The sequence below is a fragment of the Mus caroli genome, chromosome 5 (assembly GCF_900094665.2).
Source record: "Mus caroli chromosome 5, CAROLI_EIJ_v1.1, whole genome shotgun sequence".
Taxonomy (NCBI): domain Eukaryota; kingdom Metazoa; phylum Chordata; class Mammalia; order Rodentia; family Muridae; genus Mus; species Mus caroli.
In genome coordinates, this window is record NC_034574.1 from 137974253 (window position 1) to 137988348 (window position 14096).

The 14096-nt window shown below is 49.0% G+C and overlaps 1 protein-coding gene across 2 annotated transcripts; it reads left to right on the plus strand.

Annotated features, from left to right (window-relative positions):
- The first annotated feature begins 2472 nt into the window (after positions 1-2472).
- Positions 2473-13664, plus strand: Zscan25 (zinc finger and SCAN domain containing 25). Of its 2 annotated transcripts, none has more exons than XM_021163507.2 (6): positions 2473-2547; positions 5232-5660; positions 8325-8523; positions 9303-9394; positions 10476-10599; positions 12521-13664. In XM_021163507.2, the coding sequence occupies exons 2-6, from the start codon at positions 5277-5279 to the stop codon at positions 13348-13350; spliced, it is 1629 nt and encodes a 542-aa protein (XP_021019166.1). In that variant the 5' UTR covers positions 2473-2547; positions 5232-5276; the 3' UTR covers positions 13351-13664. The 2 variants fall into 2 exon arrangements, with proteins under 2 accessions (XP_021019166.1, XP_021019167.1); XM_021163508.2 differs by having other exon boundaries at positions 5259-5660.
- Positions 13665-14096: the final 432 nt, after the last annotated feature.

Here is a 14096-nt window from a genome sequence, read left to right on the forward strand (position 1 = left end):
AGTACACTGTAGCTGTCTTCAGACACACCAGAAGAGGGCATCAGATCTCATTACAGATGGTTGTGAGCCACCATGTGGTTGCTGGGATTTGAACTCTGAACCTCTGGAAGAGCAGTCAGTGCTCTTAACTGCTGAGCCATCTCTCCAGCCCCCCTGTTTTAAAATAAAAAATTATTTATTTTATGTATGTGAGTACACTGTTGACCTCTTCATGCACACCAGAAGGGGCATTGAATCCCATTACAGATGGTCATGAGCCACCATGTGGTTGCTGGCAACTGAACACAGGATCTCTGGAAGAACAGTCAGTGCTCTTAACCCCTGAGCCATCTCTCCAACCCCTCCTGTTTCTTGAAGGATCAGTAACATCACCCCAGAAGACCCGTGTTCTGCTCTCCCTCCATCTGTGTGAGTATTCCTAAGCATACCTCCCCCTCCTTGGTGGTCTTTGCTGCCTTTGGTTCATGAAGTTTGGCTAATCCTCCACTCCTTTGTATTGGCAGTGATTCTGCCTGAACAAAACTGGAATACGATCCTATCAAAATTCCTTGAACTGCTGCCTACTCAAGGATTTTCGTTTTATCTTTTCTCCTTTTAATTTTTTTTCAATTTCTTAAAATAATAATAATAATAATAATAATAATAATAATACTAACCACTATGTTGAACTATTCTTTAAAATCCAAACCTGGAGGCCAATAGGAGAGAATATATTACAATATTCAAATGACTGGATTTTTAAAAAAAGAACATAATCACAATAGGTATTTGAATTAATGACATTAAAGAGTTATGCTCCAAAATGGGCAGGGTGGTACATCCCTTTAACCCCTCAGGGCTAACTCAGAAGGCAGAGGCAGGCAGGTCTCTGAGTTCGAGGCCAGTCTGGTCTACAGAGTGAACCAGAACATCCAGGGCTACACAGAGAAACCCTGTTTCAAAACAAACAAAGAAACAAACAAACAGAAACAGAGCAAAAACCCAAACCAAAGCAAAATGAAAAATTTACTTCATTTTGGGTCTCACCATGTAGCTCTGGCTGTTCCAGAACTCTGTGGAGCAGGCTGGCCTGGAACTCATAGGGATCTGCCTGCCTCTGCCTCCTTGGTGCTAATAGTAATGATGTGCAGTACCATGTTTGGCCTGAGCACCAGTTTCTAGTTCCAACACTGCTTCCTGTCTTTTCCTGAAAGAGGAAATCATGTTTAAGCCTAACTAAAATGTCAGCTGCTGTAAAACAACCCTCCTATCACAAGATGTTTCCTTGTTTTCCCAGAGAAGCCAGTATACATGTGTTTTGCAGGAATTCTGCAATAGTTAATACACTAAAATGAGAAAGTTAAAAGCATACAGTCATTAGCCAGGCATGGTACTGACAGTATTTAATCCCAGCATTTGGATCCCAAGCAAACAAGCCAAGAAACAGGCAGAAACAGCGTTGGGGAAACTGTTTCTTTTGGCTCGCAATTCCAGATTACAGTCCTCACTGTAGGGATGTCAAGGCAGCAGAAACTTGAAGAAGCTGGTCACATCGTACCCACAGTCAAAAGCAGGGAGAAATGAATTAGTATCTGTACGCTTACTGTTTATCTCCCTTCTTATACAGTCCATGACCCAAACCCACCCATAGTAGACTGGCTCTTCCTGCATCATGCCCACAGGCTACCCTATGCGGGAGGGATTGTCTAACACTTTATTAAAACTCTTCCAGCCGGGCGTGGTGGCGCACGCCTTTAATTCCAGCACTCGGGAGGTAGAGGCAGGTGAATTTCTGAGTTCGAGGTCAGCCTGGTCTACAGAGTGAGTTCCAGGACAGCCAGGGCTACACAGAGAAACCCTGTCTCGAAACTCCCCCCCCCCCAAAAGACTCTTCCTAGGTGATCCTAGATTGTCAAGGCACAGTTAAAACTAACCATTACCTTTCTTAAAAGAACATATCCAATTGCCTTCTAAATATTTATGTTTGGAGACAGTGCGATGTCTCATTGGGTCAAAGTGCAAGCCCCCAAGCCCGATGTGTGAGTTCTATTCCCGGGACCTATGTGGTGGAAGGAGAGAACCCACTCCACAGGTTGTCCTTTGACACACACTAAATAAACCTAGACAAATGTTAAAATATTTATGTTTATACACATAGACTAATCCATCTCTCAGACTAGGGCAGAAAAACTTTTTGTAGAGACTCATTAAAAAAAAAAATATATATATATATATATGGAAGTGCAATAGAGCCAGGAGATGGGAACCTGAAGTGGCCATGACCGACCATAGAGACATACCTCCTTCTCGGACCTCCGAGCGTCCTAGAGAGGAACCGGACGCCAGCCCTTTCCATAGGGCACCTGCTTGACAGCATCCGCCACCCACTTCCGGTCCGCGCAGGCCTGGGCAGGTGCTAAGCGCGCAGTCAAGGCCGCGGGCGGGCAGGCCGGGTCGGGGCGGGTCGGGGCGGGGCGGGTCGGGGCGGGGCTGGACGGAGCAAGCTGCAGCTCGGCGGGGCAGCAGCGGACCAGGGGTCGTAGGCTCCACGCACAGCGGTGATCTCAGGTAAGATCCATGCGGGTCGCGGTCGGGCCAGGCTAGGGGCCTAAGGTAGGGTGTCCAGGAACCGCAGGAAGACCTTGACCCTGGGACTCCGAAAAGGGACGCTAAGCGTTTTTAGACGCAGATGCAAGACAGCGATGGGAAGAATAGCCACGCGGCGCCTTCTGTCTGCCAGAGGCCTGGAAGATCCACGGGGGCCGCTTGCCCCAGGGCACCGGCGGACCGAGCTAGACAGTAGCTGGGACGTTCGAGAAAGCTGGATGCATTAGAAAGATGAGTGCTAGAGGTGGAAAGATGAGGAATCGGCTTCACAGGCGGACAGAGAAATACCATATGTGACATAAGGACGTGGCCTGCTGCACGCAAGTTGCGCTAATGGGCACAGTGCCTTACTGCTTTGGGCTTGGGGCCTGTTTTGCCAGCCTGCCTGCCCCGGAAGTAAACAAGACTGATTTTTTTTTTTTTTTTTTCGGTCTGCATTGCAGCCTCTTTTTCCTCGGGTGTTACGTTTGCTTCTCACCTGTCATTCTTTCCTCCCTTTCTCTTTCCTCCCTCCATCCTCTTCTGCTCTCCCTCTCTTCCAGTTTCGTCGTACCCAGGTTGGCTTGGATCTCGCCATCCTCCTGCCTTGGCCTCTCAGGCCACTAACGACAGGCCTGTTAAATCTTTTTTTCTAGACAGGTTTTCACTATGTATCTCTGACTGCCCTGGAACTCACAATGTAGAGCAGGTTGGCTTCAAACCCATAGAGATCGGCCTGCCTCTTATTCCCAATGTTGAAATTAAAGGTGTGCACCAGTACACCCAACTTTTTCTTTCGTCCTTTTTTTGGATATGTGTGTGTGTGCGTGTGTGTATGTGTACGTACATGTGTATAGCTGAGTATAGTGGCCCACAACTTTTTTTTTTTTTTTAAAGATTTGTTTATTTACTATATATAAGTACACTGTAGCTGTCTTTAGACATGCCAGAAGAGGGCATCAGATCTCATTACAGATGGTTGTGAGCCACCATGTGGCTGCTGGGATTTGAACTCAGGACCTCTGGAAGAGCAGTCAGTGCTCTTATCTGCTGAGCCATCTCTTCATCATATTTTTATTTTTATGTGATGAGTTTTTTTTTTTTTTTTTTTCTCTCACTGCATGTATGTCTCTGTGTACCATATGCCTGGAGTCCAGAAGATGCAACCGATTTTCTGGAACTGGAGTTACAGACAGTTGTGAACCCACCATGTGTGTGCTGGGAAGTGAACCTGGGTCCTCTGCAAGGACAGCAAATGCTCTTTAATTGCTGAGCTGTCTCTCCAGCCTCATCTTTCTTTTTAGACCCCAATGTTTTGGGAGGGAGTCAGCTATAGCTGCCTGCATATTCTTTCTGTCTCTGTTTTCCCTATGGGCTTGGGGCCTGTTTTGACAGCATGCCTGCCCTGGCACTGATTTTACGAGACTGATTTTACGGTTTGCATGGCCGCCTCTTTTTCCTCGAGTGTAATATTTACTTCCTACCTGCCATTCCTTCTTCCCGTTCTCCTCCCTCCACCCTCTTTTCCTCTCCAGTTCTTCCAGCTTCCAGTGTCTGGCAGTTTTGTACATGCACATGCTAGGTCTTGAGTATATATGCCCTAACTCCCCTCTCACACCCCTCCAAGGGACACTCAAACATCTCCTCCCATTTTCACGACCTCTTTTTTTCTTGGTCTGAGGGCTGATTTTACTGGTTGATCCTGTGTGGGTCTTGTGTTCATGGCCGTGGCTGCAGTCAGTTCACAAGTGCCATGGCTGTGCCGTGTCAAGAAGACAGCATTTCACTGAACTCTTTTCGCCATCTTTTGACTCCTGGGTTCTTTCTGTCCCCGCTTCCGCTATGTTTCCTGAGCCTTTGCTTTGTGTGGGGTGTTGATAACAGATGTCCTGTTCAGGGCTGAGCTCTCAACGGCCACTCATTCGCAGCACTTTGACCCGTTTTGAGTCTCTGCCTTAGCTGCAAGTAGACAGAGGCTTCCCTGGCCAAGGCTGAGAGCAGCACCAATCTACAGGTGTAGACATAAATATTTAGAAGTTGGTTTGACATCATGTCTGTTTTAGAAATACCGCAGTAGTAGGTTCTCCCTTAGGCTCATAATCTCCCTGGCTACGGGCTTTTGAGCAGGTTTACAATCCCAGGTATGAAATTCCCTCCGTGGGCGTGTCTTGTCTGTCAGGCCGTTCATTACGGGAGCACACAAGTGTCACTGCTGGGAAATACCCAAAAGTGATGGCTTTTCTCCTCCAGTGGCCTGTGTAGTGCCTTCCAGCACTATGAAAACCAGCTAACATGGAGGAAATACCAGGTCAACTCCAGCTTGATTTTTTTTTTTTTTTTTTTTTTTCTTCTGTGTCCAAATGTGTTGTGTCTTCTGCAGGGTTTTACCATCTCGTTACGATGGGCAATCAAGAGCAGTGCAGTAACCCGTACGGCATGGCATTCAGACTGAGGACACTGTTGTCATAGTCAAGCCATTAGGGTATTTGTTGGTTTTAACCTTAAAAATTTGTCTTGATTTTGTCTGCTCTACTGTCACCACCCTGACTGATCTAAGCCCAAGCCAGTTGATAGGGTTTTCATGATAGATGTCAGAATTCTGAGACAGTCACTGGTGTAGACCCGGAAATGGATGGGCTGACCTTCTGTGCATCTTCTCTTCTCAGACTGGTCACCCTTGTTGTCATCCTCAGCCTTGTCGGAGCTTGAAGATGCTGAAAGAGCGTCTGGAGATGGCAGGAGATCCTCAGCAACAGATGGGTGCTCCAGTGGTCAAACTGGAGAAGGAGCTGCCGTGGGGCAGGGGAGGGGAGGACTCGAGTCCCGAGGCATTTCGGTTGAGGTTTCGGCAGTTCCGCTACCAAGAGGCTGCTGGTCCCCAGGAAGCCCTCAGGGAGCTCCAAGAGCTCTGTCGGCGGTGGCTGAGGCCCGAGCTGCACACCAAAGAGCAGATCCTGGAGCTGCTGGTGCTGGAGCAGTTCCTTACCATCCTGCCCCGAGAGTTCTACACCTGGATCCGGGAACACAGCCCAGACAGCGGCAAGGCTCTGGTGGCCATGGTGGAGGAGCTGATGGGGAGCACGGAGGCCAAGGCGGTGGGTGAGAAGAGGGTGTCCAGGCCTTCCTCGGTTGGTGTGGGAATCAGAGATGAAGAGGTTAAGAAAGTGGTGGGAATAGATGAGACATGGGACCTCCTCCATTGTCCCCCAGTTCCCAGAGGTCTTTTCCTGGAGAGTAGCTGCATTTTAGCAAGAAGATTCAGGAGTTGAGGAGATGGCTCAGTGGGTAAGCACTTCCTGTATAAGCATGAGGCTGTGGGATTAAATCTCCAGGACCTATAGACAGGGCACATGAGGTAGCATGCACCTGTGATCCCAGCAGTGAGACCAGCGGCAGAGAGAGAAGAGCCCCGGAAGCTTGGCCAGGGAGCCAGGCATACTCAGCAGTGTGGTCACCATAAGGTGGAAGATGAGAACCAACACTGGAAGTTGTCCTCTGGCTTCCTCACGTGCTCAGTGGCACATGTGTCTGTACTCACATGCACACACACCTGCATAAACACACACACACACACTCATACCCATCATATACACACTTAAGTTATTAAACAAAAGAAAGCCATCTCTAGGAACGATATCTCTGGGCAGCAAAGCCTGATACTGTGGTTTGGGCGTTGGGGACCTGGAGTGCGCTGCAAATCCAGTGAAGGCAGTCGTGCTTGTCTCCAGGCCCCCCTATAAGCGCTGCAGGCCCTTGGGGAAGAGGCTAATAAGTGCGTGCTTCTGCCAGAGGCAGCTGGGAGTCAGGCGCAACCCGGCTGTTCCTTACCCTTAGGGACCTCTACTTAGGCAGAAGCAGTGTGTGGCTTCAGCGGTTGCAGAAAGGAGTTGAGGAGCAGAGTGGGGTGTATCAAAGACATGTATTTTTAGGGCTGGGGAGCTAGTTCTGTGGGTGAGACACATGAGAACAACTAGAGTTTGGTTTCCCAGTCCCTGTGTAAACACCCGGGTGGGTGCGTGGCCCATCTGTAATCCCAGCACTCCGGAGGCGGAGTTGGCATCCACTGAGGGAGCTGCCTAGACAGCCGGGTGAAGTCAGCAAGTTAGAAATTCCAGGACAGGCCTTGCCTAAATATACAAGGTGCAGACTGATAGGGAACACACTGGCTTCACCCATTGTGTGCAACATGTGCATGCATGTGCACCCACGCGGATGTGAACATGCACGCAGCATGCATAGGTAGCACAGACACGCCCAACGCGCACATACAAAAAACGCGCACAGCCAGGCAGGCGGTGGCGGCGCACGCCTTTAATCCCAACACTTGGGAGGCAGAGGCAGGCAGATTTCTGAGTTCGAGGCCAGCCTGGTCTACACAGTGAGTTCCAGGACAGCCAGAGCTACACAGAGAAACCCTGTCTCGAAAAAACAAAAACAAACAAACAGACATTCTAATTTTTTTTTTAAAGCTACAAAATGGTGGCGCCTTTAATCTCAGCGTTTAGGAGTTTGTAAAGGCAGATGATATCTGAGTTAGAGGCCAGCATGGTCTACAGACTGAGTTTTGGAACAGCCAGGACTACACAGAGACAAGATTTGTCTCTTAACAAAGAAAAAAAAATCTTTTTAATTTTTTAAAAAATATGATGTGTATGGATGTTTTGCCTGTATGTAGATCTGTGTAGCATGTGTATACAGTGCCTCTGGAGTCCAGAGCCCCTGGAACTGGAGTTATAGGTAGTTATTAACTGCCACCTGGGTGCTGGGAATTGAGCCAGGGACCTCTGAAAGAGCAACCACTTAACCACTGAGCCGTCACTTTAGCCCTTAAATATGAAAGTGGCTGCAAAGTTCCGCTTTCTGTGGAGCAGCCGTTTCTCATTAGCTAGTTCATCGTTTTGGGGTTGGTGGCTTTTACTTTGGGCTTCTGTAACTGAAGTTGTTTTCCAGCAGTGAGTCTTGCTAAAGAACCCTGGGATACTGCTCACTGGACTTGGAGATGTCGAGGCCGGTGGAGGGATGCTTGTCCCATGGCATGGACTGGTACAAAAGTTGCTCAGGGCCTTGTAAAGAGAGAGATTAGCGGGCTGGAGAGATGGCTCAGGGGTTAAGAGCTCTGACTGCTCTTCCAGAGGTCCTGAGTTCAATTCCCAGCAACCACATGGTGGCTCACAACCATCTGTAGTAGGATCTAATGCCCTCTTCTGGTGTGTCTGAAGACTGCTACTGTGTACTCATATATATATATATATATATATATATACACTATATACACTATATATACACTGTGTACATATGCTATATGTACACAGTAGCAGTCTATATATATATAAAATAAATACATCTTCAAAAAACGAGAGAGAGAGAGCTTAGCGTTTCCTGAGATAAGCAGCTTTTCCTTCTTCTATGCTCCCTCCCTTTCTCTCCCTGTCTTCCTTTTTCTATCCTTTTTTTTGAAAGGGGATCTACTATTGTAGTCCTGCTTGACCCGTAGCTCACTAATTAGGTCAGGCTGGTTTTGAACTCCGAAAGATCCTGCTGCCCCTACTGAGTGCTAGGATTACAGGCTTGGACCACCACACTGGGTTTATGTGGCACTGGGCTGGAACCCAGGGCTCCAGGGCTTCATGCATGCTAGGCAAGCACTCTACCAACTGAGTCCCACCCCCAGCCTTGCTTTCTTTTCAGTTTTCATTCAGCTCTCTTTTTAATAGTCTCCAGCAGGTCTCATTCTAATTGGTATGGGGAATTCTCCTTAGGTTCCATGCCATGGCCAGTCAGAGCAGCTGGTCACAGCCCTTGGAGGATCGTGGCAATCAGGCATCCACCTGGGGCCGGTAGAAGTCAAACCTGAGTGGGGGATACCCCAGGGGGAAGGAGTTCAAAGCCTAGGCCCAAGCACCACAGAACAGCTGAGCCAGGGCCCTGGAGATGGGACACAGGCCTTCCAGGAGCAAGGTAAGACCCCGAGAATGAAGATGTGGGTCTCTTCCACCCACCATTCAAAAACTCACTGCTGGGCTAAGTAGTTATGGGCAAGATGCGACCAATTCTGAGTTTTCTGGGCTACCTCCTCTGCCCCAGTAGAAAGCAGATGGAGGTTTTTTTTTGTTTGTTTGTTTTTTTGTTATTTTTTTGTTATTGTTTTTTGTTTTGGTTTTTCGAGACAGGGTTTCTCTGTATAGCCCTGGCTGTCCTGGAACTCACTTTGTAGACCAGGCTGGCCTCGAACTCAGAAATCCACCTGCCTCGGCCTCCCGAGTGCTGTGATTAAAGGTGTGCGCTACCACGCCCGGCTATTTTTTTTTTTTTTCTTTTTTTTCTTACACCTTGACCAGTTTTCTGGGGTATGTCTAGAACCGTGTTCTATCATTTCTTCTTCCTTCTCACATCCTTCTAGAGCCTCTAGGCATTGTGTTGGTGATACGGGAGATTTATCTATTAAATGGGGAAACAAACCACACATACCTGTGAGAGAGAGAGAGAGAGAGAGAGAGAGAGAGAGAGAGAGAGGGAGGAAGAGAACTGTCCTCATGAGAGACTCAGGAGTGTGCCTAACTCTGAGGGGACAGGGCTGGGACAGTCTTAGGCAGAACTGACTGTGGGTCACTGTGGTACTGACGGTACTGACGTATTTCTCTGTGGTCTGTGGGTTCTGAGGTGGTATGTCTTGAGTGGGGTGCCTTTGAGCTGGCAGACAACTGCCCTGATCCCTCTGTGGGTTTTGTTTCTGCCAGCATTGCCCATTCTTCATGTGGGTCCAGGGCTTCCCTCTGTGAGTGCCAGAGACCAAGAGATGGCTGCTGGGTTCCTTGCAGCCACGTCCCAGGTGAGCTGACATACCTGTTTGGAGATTTTATTTATTTATTTTGGATTTGCATGTGTTCAGCCACTGCATGTGTGGGAGTCAGGGCAGCTCTGTGTGATTGTTTCTCTGCTTCTGCCTTGATGTGTGTTCTGGGGAATCGAGCCTGGATTGTCAGGCTCTACCTACAGCCTCAAGGTGGCGCTTGAGGGGATACACGAGCTTGAGGAGGGAGTGCAGGTGACATTTGGATGCTGAGGGGATGGGGGCTCTCAGAACCATAGTCACATGGTCTGAGCATGTCAGTCACCTGCGTTAAAGCTGTTGGGAGGCGGCAGTTGCGCTCCCAGCTCATCCAGGGTCCAGTTCCTTCTGTCTTTGCTTTGCCTGAGCCTCTCTTTGATGCTACTGGTAGACTATCCCACCTTGCTTTGAAAATGTATTTAGGGGCTGGAGAGATGGCTCAGCAGTTAAGAGCACTGACTGCTCTTCCAAAGGTCCTGAGTTCAAATCCCAGCAACCATATGGTGGCTCACAACCATCCGTAATGAGATCTGATGCCCTCTTCTGGTGTGTCTGAAGACAGCTACAGTGTACTTACATATAATAAATAAATCTTTAAAAAAAAAAAAGAAAATGTGTTTAATGTATGTGAGGTGAGGGGTATTTCACAGTGCTCTCGCAGAGGTCAGAGGACAGGTGGCTGGAGTTCTCTCCTTATACCATTTCGTTTCTAGGGATTGCACTGGGGTCATCTGGCTTAGCAGCAAGTAGTTTAGTACTTTAACCATTTAACTGAGCCATTTCACCAACCCTAGGATTCTTACTTTTTTCTTTTATTTTTATTTTTTATGTGTATGAATATTTTGCCTGCATTTAGGTATGTAGGTGTACCACATGTTTGCCTGGTGCACTCAAGTATCCAGACGATGGCATTGGATCCCCTGGAACTGGAGTTATAGGCAGTTATTAGCTGCCGTGTGTGTGTGTGTGTGTGTGTGTGTGTGTGTGTGTGATGGGAACTGAACATGGGTCCTCTACATGAGTGGTGAGCCATCTTTAGCTCCCAGGGCTCTTTCTTTACAGCAATCTCCTGTTGTTTCAGGGTCTGGGGCCATTTAAAGACATGACTTTGGGTTTTCCTGAGGAGGAATGGAGGCATGTAGCCCCAGCTCAGATTGACTGCTTTGGAGAATACGTGGACTCACAGGATTGTGGGGTCCTTCCAGGTAAGACTTTGCTGGCCAAGGTAAGGAAGAGGAGTTTGGTAGCTGCAGCTTAAGAGTCTTGCCCTAGCCATGGTGCTGCTGACAGAACAGGGTGGGCATGTGGAGTCTTGGAGAAGCTGGCTTGGTTTGTACATGGGCTAACAACAGGAAGTAGGATAGAGCAAGCAAACACAAGGCAGTGACTGGTGGTGACAGGCAGGTTGTTGATGCCAAGGCAGTGGCTGTGTGCCCATGGCTGAAGGGCATGGAGGGCTGCAGAGAAAGGAAGGAGCAGAAGAGGAGTGTGGATCTGGGCATCCCTGCATGCAGGCCCGAAGGAACAGCTTTGCTTTGGGACAGGGTGGGGGTGTGGGTGTGGGTGTGCTGGATGGGAGAATGCAGTGTGCCTGCACGTGTGTGGACAACTGTAGGTAGAGTGAGTGAGGGCTGTCTGATGATGTCAGAGGGTTAGTAGGGGATGATCTGGATAGAAATCACCAAGTTGCATTTGTGTGTGTGTGTGCTGTCTATGCACACACATATATGGCTACACACATCTGTGCTCCCACTCAGAAGAAAGAGGAGGGTATCGGGTGTTTCCCTTTGTCACTTGGCCTCATTCCTTTGAGGCAGGAGCTCTCTGACAGTCCTAGTGATCTTTCTGTCTCACCACCCACAGTGCTGGTGTTAAAGTCATGCGTGAGACCACACTAGGCTTGATCTGTGCATGCCGGGATCTGAACTCAGGTCTGGTGGTTGCTCAAGTGCTCTTAACCACTGAGCCATCTCTCCAGCCCCACTGAGTTAGATTTTGAAGGAAGTAAAAGTCTGAATTAGCAGGACATTCAGTGGGATGGTATTAAAATCTGTCATGCCATTCAGCATCAGGACAGGGAGTTGGTGAGAGTAAAGAAAGCTCAGCCTTGAGGGCTTATGGAAGTCAAAGGTGTTGAGGTTGTTAACTAAAGGAAAAGAAGAGGGGCCATTGATGGGACATACTAAGAAGCTGGGTATGATTATATAGGCCTCATTCAGGATTGCATGAGCCTGAGGCCAGCCTGGTTTACAGAGTGAGACTCTATTCCTAAAAGCCAAACCACCACCACCACTACCAAGATAAAGGGATGCATTTGGAGGCAAAGTCCTAGGACAACAAGTTCCTTAGGTGGTCACTGATAGAAAAGAGAGAAGCTGGTTTCAGACATGCTCTGCTAGCAGGACCACAGTGTCCCAGTGGGAGAGTGCACCTTTAGGTCTGGGTGGGGGCTGGCATTAAAGGAGCCATAGATAGCATGACAGAGCCTGAATACTAGTGAAGTGTAGGTCGTATCATAACCATGGGCAGCCTGAAGGTCCTGAGAGGAGAGATAGCAGCCAATAGGTCTTTCAGATCCCCAGAAAGAAGTCACTTTCTGTTTTATGAAGGTTTTGGGGATATGGTGGTAAGTTTATACTGTGCTTCCTAGCCTAACTTAGCCCACATGGCCTCTGACATACAGGAAGCCCTGTGTAACAATTCATGTGTAGTTTGGCTCTGCCTGCCTCCATGCCTGTAGAAGGAGGTAGGCTTGCTCACATCTGCAAGTGGGAGAGAATGGGGGGCTACAAGGTCAGACAGTGCTCTAGAGCGGTGGTCCTCAACTTGTGGGTTTGAAGTTGAGAATCAGATATCCTTCATATCAGATATTTATTTACATTATGATTTGTAACAGCAAAATTACAGTTATGAAGGATCAATGAAATAAGTTTGTGGCTAGGGGTCACCATACATTAGGAACTGGGTTAAAGGGCACAGCATTAGGAAGGTTGAGAACCACTGTCTTAGAGCTGGCAGAGAAACAGGTACAGAGAGCTGGGGTGGTGCCTGGTTTCTGGGCTTGAAGAGCAGCAATTCGAGGTGTGATGGGACATCACCATAGTGTTGACCTCCTTTGTCACACAGGTGCTGGGAGCAAGGAGAAGGAGGCTAAGCCCCAGCAGGAAGACCTGAAGAGAGCATTTGTTGGGTTGACTTCCGATGGCTTTGGAGAAGCTGCCATCCAGATTCCTGGACCAGGGGGCACCTGTGAGCAAGAGCCTGGGAGCTCTGGGACCAGTCTGCCTGGGCTTCCTGCTCCTCAGCATGGGGTCCCCCTGCCTGACACCCTCAACACCCACAATTCTTTCTGGAAGCCTTTCCAGTGCCCTGAGTGTGGAAAAGGCTTTAGTCGGAGCTCCAACCTTGTTAGGCACCAGCGGACCCATGAAGAAGAAAAATCCTTTGGCTGTGTGGAGTGTGGGAAAGGTTTCACCCTGAGGGAGTACCTCACCAAGCATCAGAGGACCCACCTGGGCAAGAGGCCCTATGTGTGTGGCGAGTGCTGGAAGACCTTCAGCCAGAGGCATCACCTGGAGGTGCACCAGCGTAGCCACACTGGGGAGAAGCCCTACAAGTGCTCAGACTGCTGGAAGGGCTTCAGCCGGAGGCAGCATCTGCTGGTGCATCGTAGGACCCACACGGGGGAAAAGCCCTACACCTGTGAGTGTGGCAAGAGTTTCAGCCGTAACGCCAACCTGGCAGTGCACAGGCGTGCCCATACTGGGGAGAAGCCCTATGGCTGCCAGGTGTGCGGCAAGCGCTTCAGCAAGGGGGAGCGACTGGTGCGACACCAGAGGATCCACACCGGTGAGAAGCCCTATCACTGCCCAGCCTGCGGCCGCAGCTTCAACCAGAGGTCTATCCTCAACCGTCATCAGAAGACCCAGCATCGCCAGGAGCCTCCGGTGCAGTGAGCCTACTAAGGGAACAGGTCTGCCATAGGAGCGACTTGTGTTGCATCGAGTGGTCTGGGCAGTGCTCAGTGAGGGACAGCAGAATGTGCTCAAGTAGGAGGAGGGCAGAGCCTGGAGTAGGTATGGGAAGCTGGCAGAGGTCCCACGGTTTCCCTCACCTCTTATAGGGAAACACTATCCTGAGCTTCAGGTTTTCTTATCCTTCTTCCCACAGTGGGGATGGGAACCCACCTCCTGAGCAAGTTTAGAGGAAAGGGCAGAATTTTATTTGAAATAGGCAGCTTGAAGCTTGTTTTCTTCTTTTTTTCCTCTCTCTCTCTCTCTCTCTCTCCCTCTCCCTCTCCCTCCCTCCCTCCCTCCCTCCCTCCTTTCCTCTCTCTCTCCCTTTTCCGTTTTTTTCTCCTTTTTTTGAGCTAAGGTCTCATATTATCTAAGCTTGTTTCAGACTACCTATGTAGCTGAAGATGATCTTGAACGCCTGATTCTCCTGTCTCCACCTTCCCAGTGCTGTGATTTCGGGACTGTGCCACCATGTCTGGTTTATGTTATGTTGGAGATGAAACCCAGGGTTTGTGCATGCTAGGTGAGGTACTCTACTGACTGAGGGATGTGCCCAGCCTTGAAGCTCTCCATGTCTGTGAGATCATTAGCCCAGGCCTGCCCTCCCTCCAGCTGTCTTTCATTTACAAATATTTATTAAACATCTACTGTGCTCCTGGCTCTCAGAATGCCTTGGGAATGGAACC

Excerpts from the sequence above, each read along its gene's own strand:
- Zscan25 (XM_021163507.2), top strand. The coding sequence starts at position 5,277 with ATGCTGAAAGAGCGTCTGGAGATGGCAGGAGATCCTCAGCAACAGATG. Across the intron at positions 8,524-9,302 it reads ACAGGCCTTCCAGGAGCAAG|CATTGCCCATTCTTCATGTG; the intron begins GTAAGACCCCGA and ends TGTTTCTGCCAG. Across the intron at positions 10,600-12,520 it reads GGATTGTGGGGTCCTTCCAG|GTGCTGGGAGCAAGGAGAAG; the intron begins GTAAGACTTTGC and ends TTTGTCACACAG.